Below are 17,270 nucleotides of genomic sequence, written 5' to 3' on the forward strand. Positions count from 1 at the left end.
CGTCTATGTTTTTAGTTAAGCCTGTTTTGTCTTTATACAAAAGAATAATAATATACAGTCATGCAAAATGCTCCTTTTGTCTAACTAAGAAGTGTCATCTGCTACTTGACCGAAGCCTTTTGCATTCAGTGAGAGGACAGATGGTTGGGACTTCCAACTGCTATTTCTGATCACTGTAATGAAATCCGCTCCAGTTATCAGCCTTACAATCTGTATGTAAAAGTGAAATATAAATTGTAAAAATCAGGTAAAAAAAAAAAAATCCAGTAGGTTCAATTTGTAAGTTTTTCTTGTGGCGCACTGCTTCAGGTGCGGAGGAGGTGCAGCACACAGTCGACACTTCTCAGCCCAGTGCAGCGTTTGGCACACACAATCAAAGAAGCCTGTTGCTTTTGAAAGGCTCCCATTGACGTGTAAAACAACAAATAGAAACTCTAAGTGATTGTCTTTCAAATGAGAAGATAACAACACCCAACCTGACTTAAAACAACCTCAGGGCAGAAATATAAAGTCAATAAAACCCTGACAGACAGTAGCAGTGAATGCTAGAGAAGCTGCAGTTGTAAGCATGATCATTTGATTTATCCATCCGTCAGCTCATCTATTCTGTTAATATTTTAATTCCCTCCTGGATGAGGATGCAGTGACAGTAGTTATTTGTTCGAATAATGTTGTTGACTCCACAGCAATCCTGCACACCTAACTACACAGTGGAGAGGAAAAACGTACTAATATTTCTGTTATCAACTGAAATTTTTATCAACTTTGCGATCAACCTGAAGCAGTTCCACGTAAATATATTGTGATATGTCTGACAAAATTGTTTTTATAAATTTTTTTTTTAATAAAGCATTTTAAATGCCGCAATAAACACATTTAATGAATATTAATACCAATTAAGGCCTTAATTTAAAAAATAATAATTTAATGAATTTTAATGATTTTTAATGACCCGCGGAAACCCTGAAAGAAACATTCAATTAAAAATTACCAAAATAACAAGTATTTGTTCAGAAAACAGTATGTGCCTTACATCTAACTGATTGATAGCATTACAGATAACTTTATCTACTCATAATTTAGTAGCAGCTCTTTCGCTAACACTATACTCCCATTTCATACCCTCTCTATATTTCCTCCCTGAAGAATATTTTATACCCAATATGGAAAAGGGAACTTAATTTGTCCATTTCCCTTTTTATGTCTATACTTCAAATGTTTTCAATTACAGTAAAATCAAACAAAGAATCGAAGTTCCTTGTTTGAGTTCATGAACTTCCACATGAACTAATAAATTTGATTCTGATTTCAGTCAGTGATCAGTTGCAGATCAACCTATTTCTGTTGTATTTTGATAAATTACTGAGATAAATATACCTTTGAATGTTCAAAAAATACATTTTATTCAATCTAACTACAGATTGGCTAACTAATGAAGCTCTTTTCCTGTTATTTGTGTTTCTGTTTCAGTTCATTATTGTGGAATATGACGGATCATGATTCCCAAATAAAAAACTCGATAAATAATACAATCAACCTCCTGCTTGTATTATTTATAGGACTCATATTGGCACAATCCTGTAAATGCACATTAAACTATTTATTTTCATCGCTCAGAGGTGGACCAATCTACTGCACAGTTGCCTTGCAGCAAGAGGGTCCTGACCTGGGGTCCTGCATGGACTTTGTAGGTTCTCTCAGAGCATGTTAGGCTTCATGCCCGTGAGATTGAGTGGTATCTATAAATTGCACTGTGGTATGAGTGCATGGTTTTGTGTCCCAGTGTTGCCTGGTGATTGAATGGCCCCACATTTTCCCCTAAAGGCTGCTGAAGACAGGTACTTGGGACCCGTGATCCTGATGGACAAGCAATGGGGTAGATGGATGGGTGAATATTTGTTATCATTAGGGTTACTAAATGACAAATGGTTGTCATGAGATGCTTTTCATAAAAAATTATTTCTGTACTTAAAAAGCTCATGGCCTAAAGGACCAAATATGACAAGATGAAAGGGGAAAAAAACATCCTTTAATTGAAAAGATTCTACAATCGAAGTGCGAGGCAAAAGTAGTGTATTTAGTATTACCAAGCACAAAAATGAAATGCCTGCAATGTTTGTAAAAATGTGTTTATTTCTCCTTAAATGGTCTCCCAGTTATAAGGAGAATGCATTGTTGGCCTTTTATTGACAGCAAAGTAGAAACTTAGTTCTCCTGGTTTACAGTGCTTTAAGCATATTCAGGAAATATTTACTTAATCTCTCATGAGAGATCAGCAGAAGAACAAATACATTTAAAACAGTTCATATTTTATTAGAAAACAGCCAGTACAGAAGCCAAGGGGGCATATAAAAGGGGTGTTTCTAAAGCAGGTTTTTCAAATAGAGCAGCTGTTTTAGCAAAAGTCACGCTATCCAGTATGTGCAATGCCTTCAGATTAAATATTTATGAGATGAGAAGATATAATCTGGGATGTTTTCAAAGAGCTACTAAACCAAATGCCTGAAGGTTTTTGAATAACACAAATAAGAGCTGCAGGCTGTTTCATTATTATTTGTACCATGATGGAAAAAAAAAAATCTCTATATCTACTTTTAAATGTATTCTTATCTACATAAATCTGAACTTCAATGTTGTTTCACACATGCACAGCATCCTGTTTGATGGCACAACAATAATAAGCAAACTGTCCACAGACACAACAGTCCATTATGACAGAAAATGGAAATTTAAATTTATGGGGAACAAAAAAACAAAACAACATAAGATAAGAACAAATATAAAAAGGAACAGCAAGAGGGGAACCAAACAGAACAAATACACTGTGGAAAACAACAGAAGGTAAATGCCCTGTGTGATGATCACAGCTTACTCATTATTCCAAAAACACTATTCATGTCAGGGGTCTTGAGTTACAAACTACACAATGCTCTCTGCACTCCTTAGGGAATCCAGAGGGTCTTGGATCATGTTCGCCCTGTGTTTCTCTACTGGCACGGACCAAGGTGGCCAATGCAGATTTAACCCCCCCTTTCTTAAACCCATTCTCTGGGTTTTGTGACTGATGTGTGGCCTTCAATTATGCACCTACTCAAATCAGAAACCACTTGGTGGGATGGTAATTATTTTCTACATCTAAGGAAAAACTTCCTGTACATTCAAACACGTCACCTTAGTTCTGCTTCACATGGTAAAACATCAACAAGCTGTAAATTAGGGTTGAAGGGTTTTGCCAAAAATTTTAACTGTGATTATTTCTAACCAGTATTACAATTTATTATGATGTTCCTTAGCCCTAACCACAAGCTTGTATAAGTTTTATTTTAGGGTTTCAATTTTTTCGTGACATTCAAAGCATGCTTGTCCAGAGACCCTTATTGCAGGACAGTAATGAAACCTTTTTGTGAAAAAGTGCCTACTTCTACTTGTATGCATAGATCTGCATGCTAGCTGGGATTTTCTACATTTCTGTGTGGCGGCAAACCCACTTTTAGTGTTTTACCTAAAGGGCTGCATTGATAAATTTAGAGTTGTTCTCTTTTTAAGTTTAATTAGTGCCTCAGTTTTGTTAAATTGCAATTATATTGCAAATGCAATTAATTGCCCATCCCTACTGTAAATAAAAAAAAAAGTGTATCTTCTTCCAGGTTTTGAGCTAAAAAAATATGAAAGTAAAAAATAAGCTGGTGTAAAAATAAGCCTAAAGGTTGTTTTTTTTCACCTTCTGTCCTGCTAATTAAATTATAGAGGGTTCACATGGGGGGTGTGAAAGGGCAAAAAGTTAGAAACTGCTTGCAAAGTCTATGCACAGACAGAAAAGAGGGAGTATTTGATGGCACCCAACCAATAGGTATAAAAAGCTGACAAGAAAGGGCAGAGTTGGACCAGCTGCTGCAGGGGCGGAGGATCAACCAAATTACTACATAGCTGGAACACGTCCTTGACTTGCTTCAAGGGACGTTTTTACAGTTTTTGAAGCAGCACATCAGTAACCCTTTGTCATTACTTCTCTAAACATCTAATTTAAATATAATATACAAAGACTTTTTTCCACTTTGGTAGATTATATGGGATTATATGGTCGTCTCAGTCTCTAGTAGCTGATGCTGATCAAACAGAGAGAGGTGGCCCATCAGGGAGCAAGCATAAGGAATAAACTATGAGAGGATGCTAACATATAGAGGCATTTAGACTAAAGTGTTACTGAATCCTAATCCAATTAAAAAACTGATTGAACACTGATGAGTGTTCTCATTAAACAGTATGATGTTTCTGATTTTAATTATTATAGTTCCAGTGTGTAGCATCAAATCTGTTGCCCACATATATATCAAAATAAAGCTGGTTTTCTATGGGTTTCGTTTTTTGTTTTTTTTTGCGTTTCCCAGACCTTTTACAACCAAAGACAAAAAGGCTCAGCTTTTGTGGCAACATTTTACCTGCTGTAGTTTTAGTCCTCTTACATAAAAATGAATGCCTTCTTTTCATCCAAACATTTGACCGGCCATGAGGTAGATAGAATAAAACTAACTTTACATCCCCTCAAGGCTTTGTCCAGCTTTAAGGCAAATTCTGTGGCAGCAGACATGCTTCTTTTTGCTCAAAGACGTGCAGAAAAGGGACATAGCAGCTATGCAGTTAATAAACACATAGGTTCAACTTTATTTGCTGCAAAAAGTTAGAAAGTTATTATTTACACACAGTGCTGTGTGTCTTTGTTTAAACATATTTGTCTGCTGTGTATTGAGAAGTCCAATATCTGTCAAAAGAACAAAACCTACTTCCTTTCTTGCTTCTAAAGGAGTCTCTAACACATGTAATGGGTTTCAGGCATTCTACTTTATATGTATCCGGACCCCATCATAATAGCTCGCACTTTACCATGCAAGTCACATGCTGACAGCAACTAAATACTGACAAACATACAGACTGGTTTGATCAGAAATAGTGTTGTTTTCAAACCACCAGATCTTAGCATTTAGGTATTAAAACTAGGATTAAATCTTAAACCATAGAATATAAATCAGTGCAGCAGCTCCTAAAGTAGAGAGCATCCTTTCTGGCTTTCCTAAAGACCATGAATAGTAATTTTTTCATTCAATTGAAATTTTAGGTGAAATTTTAAAGTTCCATTGGGTTTAAAGCAAATTAACTAAGCACTGCAAATACATCCTACGTTGTCGTCCACATTGTGTCATTACGCATGGCTGTAGTAAACAGGAGAGACAGCCTGTAATTTAGCACGGGCCACAGATCAGTAATGAAGGAATGTTTTAATGAATGTGGTGCAATCGGAGAAGTTTTTCTGAAGTTAACATGTCAGTTAGTAATGGCGATGCTGCTTTCAGCCATGTTTATGTACATAGTAGGAATATCTGGGAAGATGCAACAGAAACAGCGGATCAGTCATGTGAGTAAAAGTTCACCCTGTCTTAATAAAAAGTATTGAGGGATTTTTTTGTTTGTTTGTGATCATCAAGTCACAGGACATTTTCTCAATATGGCTGCAGCAACAAAATCTGCAAGTTTACCACTCAAACCACAAACATCTCCGAACGAAGGAATGCCAGCAGCAATAATCACCCTCACCAATCAGCCTTGAAAATGTCTTAATAGGGTTGCTGGATTTCCCTGCACACATTGAACCCCCTTAGTTGAAATCCGAGTATCATTTATAATCCAGATGCTTGTTGCTGGCCATGCCCTTCCCTTCGTGGTCACAGAGCAGCCCTGTTCTGATGGCTAATTTCAACAGTTGTTGCAGGAAAGCTAAATAAATCTATAACTGGTTCCTCAAACAGAATTATGACTTCACCACTCTGCAATGGCCTCCAAGTCAATCAGGAGATTTATTTCCCCGTTTTCTTTTGGTGAACCAAACAGACATGCTCTATAATTCCTTTCTTGGTCTTGGTTCCCAAAGTGTAAGACATGAGGGCAAAACACGTGTGACAGAATTACAGTGAGCAGACAAGGACAATGTCCGTTTTGTTTACATATTTCTAACCCTACAGAAAGCAGAGGGAGCAGAGAGAGAGCAGGGGAACTTCCTTTTATAGTAAACGGCTGCTTTAAAACACTAACTACCCTGAAGGATGATTAGGTGGCAGAGATAATGCCTCTTGTGATAAAACAGCAGAGAATTACATTTTATAAACTTTTCCTAAATTAGATTTCAATAATAGCAGTTCAGGTCTTAGGGCAGGTTACATCAGGGTGATTGGTGACTATTGACTACTTTGGAAAACACTTGGTAGGCCAACAGTCAAATCAAAGAGATGTGAGTGTTGTTACTTGATATTAATGAACTGAGACTGAGCTCATAGGGGTGGGGGTCTAAGTTATTGCTAGAGTAATCTGAGCTCTTGATACTGCATGTCTGATTGCTGATATTTAGCAGCTGCACGTCTGAACTTGTAACAAAAGCTTCCAGCAAAAACCCCTGCCTAAACGCAGAGAGATAAGACAGTATTAATAACCAGACCTTTTATTTGCATTTCCTTTAAAGGTTTTTAGTCCTGTTTGGAAATAATTTATTTAGATACTCACACTGTTCAGTTCAGTTTAGACTATCTAGACAGTTTAGACAATTCAAGACTGTAGCGTTAAAATGTTGAAGGGAAAAGAAAAACAGGTTTAATGTTTTGTTTTGTTTTTCTGCCACATGGCAGGATCCGGGGTCCTTTATTGGGAAAAACTCGAAGACATTTTTGAATTTCAAATAGTGGCAAGGAATTTAAAAATAACATGTAATTCATGTGAGTACATTACTAAAGGATATTTCAAAACAAAAAAAACATGTCAATATATAAGCATATTAAGTATTATTATGCATTCAATAGATATTTTTGATAGAAAACACATTAAATGACTCAATGAGAGCACTTTTCCATAGATACCATACTACAAAGTGGTCAAAAGATGAAAATAACCTTAAACAAATATGATAATGTTCACTCTTTACGCTCTGCTTTTACTAGCTTTAATGTTAAATAAGGAGTTTGTTATGAGCTCAGAGTAATGTGAAGTAAAATCAAATCAAAGCTTAAATGCTGCAGGAATATTGTTTAAGAATCAATTGCCATTTTTATTCTTTTTAATTTTCAGAAAGTTTTTAAGTAAATTTCAACTGAATGACTAGGTTCTGGAAAGAGTTATTCAATGCATCTTTCTCAGTTACCTATTCACACATACAAGAACTTTATCAAATATCTGCACTCAATAAGTGCTCATCAATGCTCACCAATATGTGTATTGGGTGAGTGGGTCTGTGAGTGGGCTGTTCACAAAATCAATGCAGGACGGGGACTGGAGCACTGTAGAAGAGGGTCTCTTCCACAATTAGGATTCAATTCAAGTGTGAAAAGGGTTTTTCTTTTCATTTGCCTTTTGCATTGAAGTCATTGAGGGGGAAAAATCATCAAGGAAGTCATAATTCATCATTCGACACCAGTTCAAATATATAATTTTGAAATAAAGGTCATTAGCGTTATGCTCCAAATAATGCTTTGTTCATACTTGAAATTCATGTTTCTGGACTGACTGAGGTAAGGATAAGTGAGTGGGATTAGTTTAAATTAGTAAAACTACGTTCTTATAGTAAGTATTACAGAATAATCTTAAATATGGAATAGAAAAGAATAATTCAGAGATGTTTCAGGCAGGGTAAAATCAAAAAAGGAAAACAAATATCTCATGACAACCATGTGTCATATCTGTATCTGAGACATGCTTCTTTTTTTGATGAAAAATCTGCTATTTATATCTTGTCCTGTTTTAATAATTAAAATACTATTATGAACCAATCAAAGAAGAATAACAGTAAAAAAAAATTTTGAAGGTCTGCATGAGTTTACTAAGACGATTCTCAGGTTTATTATCCAAGCAGTGTGAATCTGAGTTGGTGTCCAGGCTCTGCTCCATCACTCCTTGGACCTGCTGATCAATATTTAATTGAGCAATGAGAGCTCAATAAAATATTGACAAACCCCACCACACAGACACACACGCGCACACATTCACCTACACACAACAAACATGTCTTCAGCATGTCAGGAAGTGATGAGAGGGTGATTGACCCCTGGGCACAAAGAGAGTGATAGCGTGGAGGAAGGGTAGAAGAAAACCAAGCAGACGCTGGGGTTAGCAGCGGGCAGGCAGGGTCAGCGGATGAAATTTAGAATGTGGGACGTTAAGGTGCTGAAGTAGATGTCGCACATTGTTGGGGATAACTTATGATATTCTCATGACAAAAAGCAAATCTGTGAGGCAGGAGAACAGCTCAAGTTGATAACCTGAAGCAGCTTTTAGGCGCTGCCTTCTTCTTAAAACACATGTCAACAGTAAAGTTTTAGTGGATCAGGCGCACCATATACAGGGTTTATTATTCCTAGTCTAAGCGTCTGGGGTTCAACTACTGGCCCCAAACCATTTGTCGCATGCATGCCCTCCCCGCCCTTTCTAGGCAGATTTTGTAATGAATAAAGCTTTCCTGTAAGTTTTTCTTTATATTTTTTTGTATGAAGCTTACTATATTTTTAGACGTAGATATTTGGATTTTATTTCAAGGGTAACGGTTTTACAGTTTGTTGCTTTTGAATATGCAACCTGCATGAACCACAGACTAATGGATGGAAAGGCAAAAAGACGGAGATAGAATGGGAAAGGAAGAAACAGAAACAAGAATCTATTTTATAACCCTTTTCATACTTTTATAGACAGTATCCTTAAAAAATGTAACATACAGTTTAGTACAATATTAAGCATGACTGCAAATTCTTCATTGGCTGGAATGACAGCTTCAATTAGAAGCATCATGACGCCTGAACCCTAAACCTAAAGCTGCAATCCAAGACAGAAGATCTTATTTTAACATCGAACCCTACTTCTTAAAAGACATGGTAGACTGAATAAACCCTTCTATTACCCTTGATAAAAATAGCAGCTTCAAAATAAACTATGAGAACCCCCATGGGTTTGCAAGTGAAAAAGAGAAAACGCCTGGAGTCAAAAGTGTAGTAAATGGCAGCTGCTTCTGTCATCAAGGCAGCCTTTTTTTTTTGCAGATGCTGAATTTTTCCCTGTAACCAAAGCTGAAATCAGATCTACACTGTCTCCAAGCCCCCTCACTGCACCATTTAGTTACACAGACCCCCCCATTTGTTGGCACTCATCGACCTTTGGCTAAGAAAAAAACTGGCACACAGGGGTGTATCTGATTACAGTTAGAGGTGAGCTACAGACACAAACAGTGATTTCCCATATTTCCTCAACAGTAAACTGGCTTTGAAGTCTGCCAGCTAATATTGTTGAATAAGAAGTTTAAATAATTATTGCACCCAAACAGACCTATCAAGCTTTTACCTGAGCCTAAGTGAGAAAATGTGCTTCTTTTACCTACATCTTGGCTTGAATTTGCTCCATATGCCCAGATAATGAGGCAAGCCTGGGTCTGTTGCACTAAAATACCTTCAAGATTATGCTGAGCCAGCTTAAAGGCTGGCTTATATACAAGAGCCAGACAGTGTGCAGTGGGCTATCCAGCTGAAAGCACTCATTCATGACTTAATGCTTTCCATCCATAGAGGAGGGACATTACTTCAAACAGAGGTCAACACATTTCCTAAAGTAGACTGAATAAATGATGAATGCATGTAAAGTAAAGGTTTGTTTTACTGTACAGAAAAAATACTTCACTGAAGATTTGTTTGACTGAAGGCTTTTATAGATGAATCCCCAGAAACTTTTAACTTAGACCAGCGACTACTCACTTCGAAGCTCGGTGGGTGGCATGGCTGGGACATGACGAAGTACTGTACAGCCAGGTTGAGGTAAGCCGTGCGGTAGGAGGTGATCTTCTTCTGATCCTGAATCAGTTTGAACAGCTCCAGGCACATCAGGCCTGCCACGGCTGCTGTTGTTGTGGCAATGGCAGGAATAATCCTTCCAGCAATGCGTTTACTCTGTAAAAGGAGAAAATGAAAAGTTCAAAGGTCTCCCATCATGTACACAGGCTGAAGAAATACAGATGTTCAAGATATACAACTCAAATAATTAAAAAAATAGAATATAGTGATTATAGACAGCTTAAATCTGTCTTAATCACTTGCAGAATTGATAAAATCTATTATCTAAGAATGATAAAGAAATACATTACTAACCACAAGTTGGCAATAAACACCTGAAACAATTCCTTTTCTAGAAAATGATGACAGCTTTATATATAAAGAAGGAAAACAGACAGAAAAAAATGTTGACTTATTACTCGATCCATTTCCAATGGATTTTATTGTCCTGAACAGATGAGCAGGGCTCCATATTTAAAATATTATAATGTAGAATAAGGGGAACTTGAAGCAACTATTTTAAAAATGAATAATAAAAACTCAAATTGAATAATAAAGACACAAATCTACCTTCATAAACTTACAGATGCATGTTTTTAAAATACCACGGATATATTTAAATGTCAAAAGACTTTAAAAATGAAGGAAAAAAAACACGTAGAACTAAGAAATTCTAAAAACTTTTTTTATTTCTAAACTTACAAACTGGTAACATGATTAGAGAAAACTCTGATGTGTTATAATGATGTGTTATAATCAGCTTATAAGACAAAATCTGTGTATTTTATATGTAAAATCTCCCAGTCTGAATATACTAAAATCCATTTAACTAATGACCCTGAAATGCATTTAAATGTTTATGTAAAGATCATAAAAGTCAGAAAGACTGATGTATTGTATATGATATGGCGTCTAAGACTGAAGTTTTTTGGAAATGAGATGCGGTCTATAAAATAGCCTAAGTGATTACACATGCTTGTGGGGGGAGGAATGGTGAACGACTCTCTTTTGTCTCCCCTCACTCAGCAGCTCCCCACCTCTCAGAGCCTCCATCTGTCTTGGCTGAAAGTGTCTACAGCATCGGGAGGAACAAGGCCTGGCTCAGGTGTCACCTTCCAGGCAACAGGTAAAGTGCCATGATTAGTCCCATTCCAGGAACAATAGGGGAGGAGGCTGTTACTGCAGCTTTAGGGCAGGTGGGTAAAGCGACAGCTAAAAACATGGCCAAGGGGGAGGAGATAAGGCCCTTCTTTTATTTTTTTCTTTGTTTATATCACATTAAGTTTCTTAGTGGTCACTCCTATGTGTTTAATTGTTTTGAATGAGCTAGACATTGTTATTACCTTTTTAACTTGTCTTGTTCAAATGTTCTTTGATGATTTTTAAGTATTTCAGAAGCTAAACAACAAAGTCCACAATGTAAACACAGACCTGGTGGCGATCAGCCGCAGGGATGTCGTAGTTTTCCGCTCTCAGGTTGGATGCAGCAACGATGTAGTCCATATGGAAGTTAGTGTCATCATCCTGTAAGAGTTTAGATGTTAGTGATACACCCGTTAATCATAAGGCCATCAAAATAACCATCATCTTCACCAGTAAATAAATAATTGCTCAGATTTTAAACAAACCAGATAAAACTGATTCCCATGATGCTATGTCACATTCCAAGGACCTGATGCAGTTTGCCCGCTTTGTGCTTTTCTTGCTTTGAGTCACTGTGGTCACAATGTCATAACTCAGAGGAAATATGACTTGTGTTGTGATTGATGTGTGCAATGAGCTCACACAGCTTTACAAAAGGTAAGAGGCTGACTGTCGCTCAGGGATAGCTTTAGGGTCTGTGATGAAGCTCCTAGGTGGCAACCTGATGCCTCTGGAACTCTTGTACACGCATTCCATCCATCCACAGCATGACCAGGGCATGCAGGGATAAAACCAAAAGAGGGGAGTTCGGGAGTCTTTTTTTTATTCAAAATGACATTCAATATGCACCCGACTTACCTCCTACACTTTCATTATTGTCTCCACTCAGCCGCAGAAAGTTTTGACCAGAAGCTCTTTAGGCTTTCTTTTTTAAATTGAGTCATCCTGTGCCAATTCTACTATTAATCAAAATAAAAAAAAATTCAGGTCACATCACAAGGTCTCTATTGGATCTATATATAAGGGAGCCATGGAGGGATGATTTTATGCTAAAAATAATTGGACAATTGATAAAAAGGGTATTTTATTGGCTGGTGTGGGCAGTTTCCTTGCTGTCATTCTCAGTCAACCAGATAAAACGCCTGTTGTTGATTTGAGGTGAGATGTTCAAAGTTGGAAGATTTTGTTGTAAAGAAAATATGTTGTTAAAGGAGCTTTCCATACAAAATCATCCTTATGATGCAAGTCTGAACTTTAATTGCATCTCAATTCCTTGTTCATTATTCACTATGTTATTGAACTGAACCATAAATAGAAAACTATTGTCTCTGTCCAGATATTTATGAACCTAACTGTACTGTAGGATCAGGTTGGTTCATGACCAATTTTAAATTCTCTGTTGGATGGCACCTAAATGTATTGTATAACATCCAAATATTTTATATGATTATTCACAAGTCCAAAGCATCATGGATCCTCTACTTTACCTTACAGTAAGCTTGAGGTGCTTTGTCATGAATTCATCCCGTGTTTCACCCCAGAACCATGCAAAGAGTTTGGTGCCGTATGGCTCCATCTTTGTTTGGTTCATTTAAAGTACAAAATTCTATTTAAAGTCCAAAAATGTTTGGCAAACTCCACACATTTACTTTTTTATAATTTCTTCAATAATAGAAACATCTTTCAGTTTTCATTTTTTTATTTATATGGCTTTATATAGCGTTCCATGTAGATGACCATTTCTGCTAAATATGGATGTAGGCCAGCTGGGTTTATGGTATAAAGCTGTTTTAAACTTTGGAAATGTTTGTCAAATAACGAGTAGACATTTCAAAAACAGGTTTTATCAGAAATGTCACATTAAGTTTGAAGATGGAATTTTAAGCATTATTAAAATATTTTTACTTTACTTGGTTTTATTTGGCTTTCTACATTTCTCATACATCTTTTAGATTTATGTAAAGCAATTGTCTCTGTAGAGAATTTTGAAAACAAATAAATCCGCTTTGTCTAAGATTAACATTATCGGTCTAAATGCATTCTTTTTGTATAGACATATTCCATTAAACTAAAGACTTTGCATTTGTTATCATCATTATTACTTGATAAATTAATTATTATATGTTGATTTGCAATTGTATTTATACTGCAGGGATTAGTAGACACAGTAGGGCAAAAAGATATTTAAAAAGCCACTAATTGTGACTTTTAACAACACTTTATTTACACAATTCAAAACATATAAACAATGATTGATGTAAAACAAGTGTCTGTTAAAAATCACTATTAAGGTAAAATAAAGTGTCAGCAAAAAAAGATAATTAAATGAGGAGCTTGTTAAACTGTAGTTGTCCTTCATCTGACACGGCACATAAAGTGTTGTTAAAACCCTAAAACTGAATAAAATCCTCCATGTTCTGTGTGGTTCTGTGGAAGTGATATTCCAGCCTTATTCTGGCTTTAATGCTGCACTTCAACATTTTATAAACTTTTTCTTGTAAAGTTTAATATTTAGGATGAGAAATCATCCTGTTAAGATTCATGATAGAGGCAGTTTTATGGAAAAAAAAAAACAAATGAATCTCAGTCTGAAGTTTTCATGAATTTGGCTCCGCTGGAAGTGTAACGTCTTTTCAGAAGCACAGATTAAATCAAATCCTGCAGTTCCAGGCGTGTCCCCTTGCTTAAACAGTACATGTCCAAGCCCGTTTGAATTTTGCCAGGGAGTATATGGAAGATCCAGAAGAGGATTGGAGGAATATGACGCGGCCAGATGAAACCAAAACAGAACTTCTTTGGCAAAGACTCAACTTGTTGTGTTTGGAAGAAGAAGAACGCAGTTTCATCCTAGAAACACCATACTTACTGTAAAGCATAGGGCGGTAACATCATGCTATGGGATTGTCTCTCACCAAAGGAGACAAAATGACTGATTAATATAAAGGGAAGAATAAATGGGACCATTTATCATGAGATTTTAAGTCAAAACCTCCATCCATCAGGAGAGCATTGAAGGTGGAACATGGCTGGGTCTTCCAGCATGTCAGTGATGCTAAACACACCAAGGAGAGGCTCTGAAAAAAAGCCTGTCAAGGTCCTGGAGTGGCCTAGCCAGTCTCCAGACCTTAACCCCCTAGAAAACTTGGAGGGAGTTGAAAGTCTGTGTTAACCAGCGACAGCCGCAAAACATCACGGCTGTAGAGGAGATCTGCATGGAGGAATTGGGCAAAATACCAGCTACATAAGTAAGTAGAGAGTTCAACTTCTGTTATTGAATAAATTATTATTTTCCAAAATGAATTACAAATAATTTTTTTGTTTTATTCCCATTTTTCCTTCGTCTACCATTCAATGAGTTTTTCTTTATTTCATATCAGTTGGGTTGGATGTAGCATTTTCATAACAAAGGTGGACAAATGTATTTAAAGCTATGGCTGACAGTGAGGAAGCATCTGGTTTTAGATATATGAGACCATGATAAATTTTACTGATGCATCATCTAAGAAAATAATCTTTTTAACATTCACAAGAGTGCCTCATTTTTAAATTTGACTATATTTCATGTAAAGGGAAGATGTGAACCATTATGAGCAGACATCTACTTCAACACTCAGCGTCTTGTTATTCTTTTCAGAAAATATATATTTTCCGCGTGAGCCGAATGACTCAACTCTTCCCCTTTCCACTCAATTTCTGAAAACAGGAAGGACATTTCTAAAATATCTGCCTCTCCTCTAAGCAGATGCATTCTGTGTGAAAACATGGCACAGTTGAGCCCTGTTTTAATGAAAGGCTGAACACTGGCTTAGATTCAGCTCACTGAGACTCTTAGGATGTTGGGAAAAGAAATGATGTGAAAGCACCTATAGATTTAAGTGTTGCTCCCTGCTAAGACTCCATTCTGTCACCGTTCGCAGCCAATCCAAAGCATTGAGCAGAGGTATCGTTGTACCCACTAACGTACCTTCTCAAAGTCAATGGGGTGCATCTCAGCTGAACTCTTCAGTGAGGACAACTTTTCTTTCAGCTCCTCAAGTCGGGCTTTGTCTGCCGAGGAGACAAAAATAAAGGAGCAGAGGATGCAGGAAGGCTACATAAGCTGGTGAAAACACATAAGATTAATGTAAGCTTACTTACCACTGCCATCGCCCTCTTTTTTTCTGTCTTCCTCCATCTCCTTGTCAGTGAGATGAATTTTTACAGAGGACTTGGGACTAAAGGGTGGAACCTGGACTGTCTCTAAGGTTTCTCTGATAGAGGCAATGTTTCTCGTCCCTTCGATCCCATAGATCTGTGCATACAGGTTTGCTGCTGCCATCACATACTCGATGTGGGTTGTCTAAAACACACAATCCAAATGCAATATATAATTATGATCTTCTTAAAAAACTCTTCTAGTTTTTTTGCAGCCAAAAAAGCCAGAGAACTGTGAAACCAACTCCAAGGAGCCCTTTATGTGCCCTGAGCAATGTAGCACCAAAATGTTAGAGGCACTACCTCAAGTCCAGCAAGTTAGGAGGTGAATCCTCATTGGATTGAACAAGTTTATTTAGTACAAGCAAGTAGGACTCAAAAGAATCAAGATCTTAGGATTCTGAATTGACAATTTGTTGTTGTGCTCTGCAAACCACGTCTGAACCATTGTTGCTTTGTGGCGGGAACACTATCCAAATGAAAGAGCCAAAAGCCACAGCCGTTGGGGAACATAGAGGGTGTTCTTATTAAAATGGTTAGGTAGGTGACAGGTGTCAGAAAGGATGGCAGGACCAGACGTTTATTAGCAGAAAATTTCCTCAGGTATCACATTGCCTCCACCAGAGTCTATGGTGATTTCTTGTGACATGAGTTCACCAGTGAAAAATCTATCCTACCCGACCTATCCTGCTGTTCATATATTTAAACAGGGTTAATCGTTCTGACAATTACAGACCAAAGGTTGGTGCGTTCTAAAGTAGAAGGGATCAAAAATATACCCTGACTGCTCAGCTTCTATGGCTCCCAATATGAAACAAATGGTAAAGCACTGTGCATTCGAAAGGTTGGTTATGCTTGATGCATGTACAATCTGGAGAAACTGGTGAGGCGAGGGAAGAAGCTGGACCCTTTGTGGACGCTGGTAGAGGCAATGCAAATTAACAAACTGTTGGACATTATGAACAATGCCAGCCACCCTCTGCACACTGTCTTCCCCACTCAGAGGAGCCTGATCAGTGGGAGATTGCTCCTCCCCAAATGCAGAACCAACAGACAGCGGAACTCCTTTGTTCCTCAAGCCATCCAGCTGTACAACTCCTTACCAGGGGGAAGGAGGAGGTGATAAGAAGAGGAACAAGGCTCAGCACCCCCCTCCTTGGACATCTTATGCAAAACATTACCTACCGTCACTTATGTGCCATATTCTTCTCTCTCACTGTACAATAACACATGACAACTACTGTATAGCCTGTGCAATTTTTGTAATTATTGATAAGGTTGGTACATGTCTACAGTGCGAGTGCAATGCTATCTACTGTGTATCTTAGCTATCTACTGTGCAGATATTTTATATCTAAAGGAAACATATTCCAGGACATTATACATTTTTTCTTTTTTGTGCTATATACATTTTTTTTTATATTGTCTGTTGTATTTTTATCTTTAATGGCATCTTTTGTTTTAACTCTTTGTACTCCATATAAGCTACTGGAACCAGAATTTCCCTGAAGGAGTAATCCCAAGGGATAAATAAAGTGGAGTCTAAGTCTAATCTGAGCCGTCTGTCACAACCTCTGCGACATGTTCAGCACAAACCAAAAGCTGAGAACCACCTCACTACACGAGGAAGTAGAAAACACAGCCGTTTGCAGCTTTTTCAAAGTCTCTTTGTGCCATCCAAGATTGAGTGTAATTTCTTTCCAGGAGTTTTTCTACAATCTGCTGATAGTGGTGGTATTTATGGCCTAAATCACATGATGCCCATAGCAAGAACTGCTGCTCATTCGCCATGTGTTTCTGCAATGAGCTGTTCCCGTAGTTACAAATTTTCATTTGTGTGCTTTGTTAAAATTCTGTATGCATGGATGCCTCTCGGAGCTAATCCCCTTGGGGAGCAGTGGCTGCCATCGTGGGGATAAATGCTTGATAAAGCAAGCATTTATCAAAATCAGTATCAGAACGATTATTTTGGAATTGGAGTTATTGTTGTTAATTTTTTGGATTGGATCACACAAGTCGGCTACTATTTGCATCAGTGAGCCCTGACTGCTTATGACCATGTCACAGATTCACTGATCTTCAGTTGTA

At 37.4% G+C, this 17,270-nt stretch overlaps 1 protein-coding gene across 1 annotated transcript in view; it reads right to left on the reverse strand.

Moving 5' to 3' along the window:
- The window catches only part of uba7 (ubiquitin-like modifier activating enzyme 7), a 45,219-nt gene that overhangs the window by 10,202 nt on the left and 17,747 nt on the right, over positions 1-17,270 (reverse strand). Inside the window, exons 19-22 of the mRNA XM_038272974.1 lie at positions 15,126-15,327; positions 14,953-15,035; positions 11,277-11,369; positions 9,771-9,962 (exon numbers count right to left, since the gene is read on the reverse strand). Coding sequence (XP_038128902.1) covers positions 9,771-9,962; positions 11,277-11,369; positions 14,953-15,035; positions 15,126-15,327 — 570 coding nt within the window. The remainder of the gene's footprint in view (positions 1-9,770; positions 9,963-11,276; positions 11,370-14,952; positions 15,036-15,125; positions 15,328-17,270) is intronic.

Source organism: Cyprinodon tularosa, unplaced genomic scaffold (genome assembly GCF_016077235.1).
Source record: "Cyprinodon tularosa strain WSP-4 unplaced genomic scaffold, ASM1607723v1 ctg85, whole genome shotgun sequence".
NCBI lineage: Eukaryota > Metazoa > Chordata > Actinopteri > Cyprinodontiformes > Cyprinodontidae > Cyprinodon > Cyprinodon tularosa.